The sequence below is a fragment of the Brassica oleracea genome, chromosome C4 (assembly GCF_000695525.1).
Source record: "Brassica oleracea var. oleracea cultivar TO1000 chromosome C4, BOL, whole genome shotgun sequence".
NCBI classification, from domain to species: Eukaryota; Viridiplantae; Streptophyta; class Magnoliopsida; order Brassicales; family Brassicaceae; genus Brassica; species Brassica oleracea.
In genome coordinates, this window is record NC_027751.1 from 20,972,680 (window position 1) to 20,974,427 (window position 1,748).

The window sequence follows — 1,748 nt, forward strand, 5'->3', positions numbered from 1 at the left end:
CTTCTTTCTCAATACCAACCCCTTCAGCCTTGCTCTTCTCAATGGAGGATGCTCCACAAGTGATTGTTCCACAATACTCAGCATTCATCTTTGGGGATTGTAGTGGATAGGAGACAGCTTTGTTCACATTTAGGAGTGTGACCTTCTTGTTGGCAAAGTCTATGCAAGCTCCCACTGTTGTGAGGAATGGAGTGTCAAGTATCAATGGGACTCTCTTCTTAGTTGCCATCTTCAGAACAGTGAGGTCTATAGGAATAGTGCATGCTCCAATCTTCAAAGGGAAGTCCTTGATGAGACCAATAGGGGTTGTAGAAGAGGAATCTCCAAACTGAAGGGAAGATGTGTTTGGCTCCATGCTCTCAATCCCTAGACTCTTCATCATCTCCATTGAGATCACATTCACACTTGCACCAGAATCAACAAGAGCATCATCAAAAGTGAGCTTACCAAGGTAGCAAGCCAAGGTGAACATCCCTTGAGACTCAAGCTTAGGGAGGGACTTTGGAGGGATTGGTGGATCAATCTTCAGAATGGAGATGTCCAAAAGCTCGGCCACTTCAGCTTGGTGGTCTAGAATGTCGTTGATGAGCATCATCTGGACATGAGCTTCACGCATACCCGAGATTTCTGGAAGCCTGACCCCAACATCACTAAGATCTTTCCTGAACTTGGAGAGCACCTTCTTCTAAGCTTTGGTGAGAACTCATTGGGGGAATGGGAGCTTATCATAGGGTGATAGCTCACCTCAGTGGCTTCCTCTAGCTTAACCTCTTTCAGCTTGTTGTCAGCTCTCTTCTCAACTTGTTTCTCAGCCTTGAGCTCAGCTCTTTGCAGATTCGTTGCTTCAACCTTCCTGGCAGCGTCCTTCACAATTTGTGCTTCAGCTGTGACCACAACAAATCTCTCAACTTCCTCAAACTCAGTTCCAAATACCAGTCTTTCAATCTCATCCTCCTCTTTCTCATGATCACTCAGCTCAATATCTGGAGAAGCAGTGGAGAAGATAACATTGCAAGACTCCTTAGGGTTCTTTTCTGGTTTCGCTGGTAGACACCCCATTGGCTGCTTGGAGGATGAAGGTCTAGAAGCAACTTGACTCTCCAAAGCCTTGAGATGAGAGGCAAGTTGCATGTACTTGTTGTTGAGGTCAGAATAGTTCCCATTTGCATGGATGTTCTTGAACTCATAAATCATGGTCTTCTCGTTTCTGGCCTGAAATTCCAAGAGTTGCTTGAACATAGAATCCACACTTGAATCTGGAGCTTGAGCTTTAGAAAAGCTTCATTGAGTCTGAGGAGACTGGTTGGCTTGAGGATAGTTCTGCTTGGCTTCGTAACCTCCTTGCTGATTGTTGTAGTAAGACCTTTGCTGATAGTTATTTTGGTACTGAAAATTGGGCTCTTTCCTATACCATGTGCCATTAGCATTGATGAAGCACAGCTCCTCTTGGCCTTCTAAACCATCAACCTCATTGACCTTAGGAGGAACCTCTTGACTAGGACCACCCACAAAGTTCATCTGCTCCTGTTTAACTTGGTTGGAAAGAAACAAATCCATCTTGTCTTGTAAGGACTTGATCTCTTACTTTTTCTGCGGATCATCACTTCTGTTGACCCTATCATGCTCCTCACTGTAGATTGTAAGGTCTTGATCTCTTACTTTTTCTGCGGATCATCACCTCTGTTGACCCTATCATGCTCCTCACTGTAGACTGAGTCACTCTTGGCCATGTTCTCTACTAGTTCTTA

General features: G+C 44.7%; 1 protein-coding gene across 1 annotated transcript in view; it reads right to left on the reverse strand.

The window, feature by feature from the left end:
- The window catches only part of LOC106338358, a 1,568-nt gene extending 374 nt beyond the window's left edge, over window positions 1-1,194 (reverse strand). Inside the window, exons 1-3 of the mRNA XM_013777355.1 lie at window positions 745-1,194; window positions 448-685; window positions 143-366 (exon numbers count right to left, since the gene is read on the reverse strand). Of these exons, the coding sequence (XP_013632809.1) occupies window positions 143-366; window positions 448-685; window positions 745-1,194 (912 nt within the window). The remainder of the gene's footprint in view (window positions 1-142; window positions 367-447; window positions 686-744) is intronic.
- Between the last annotated feature and the right edge of the window lie 554 nt (window positions 1,195-1,748).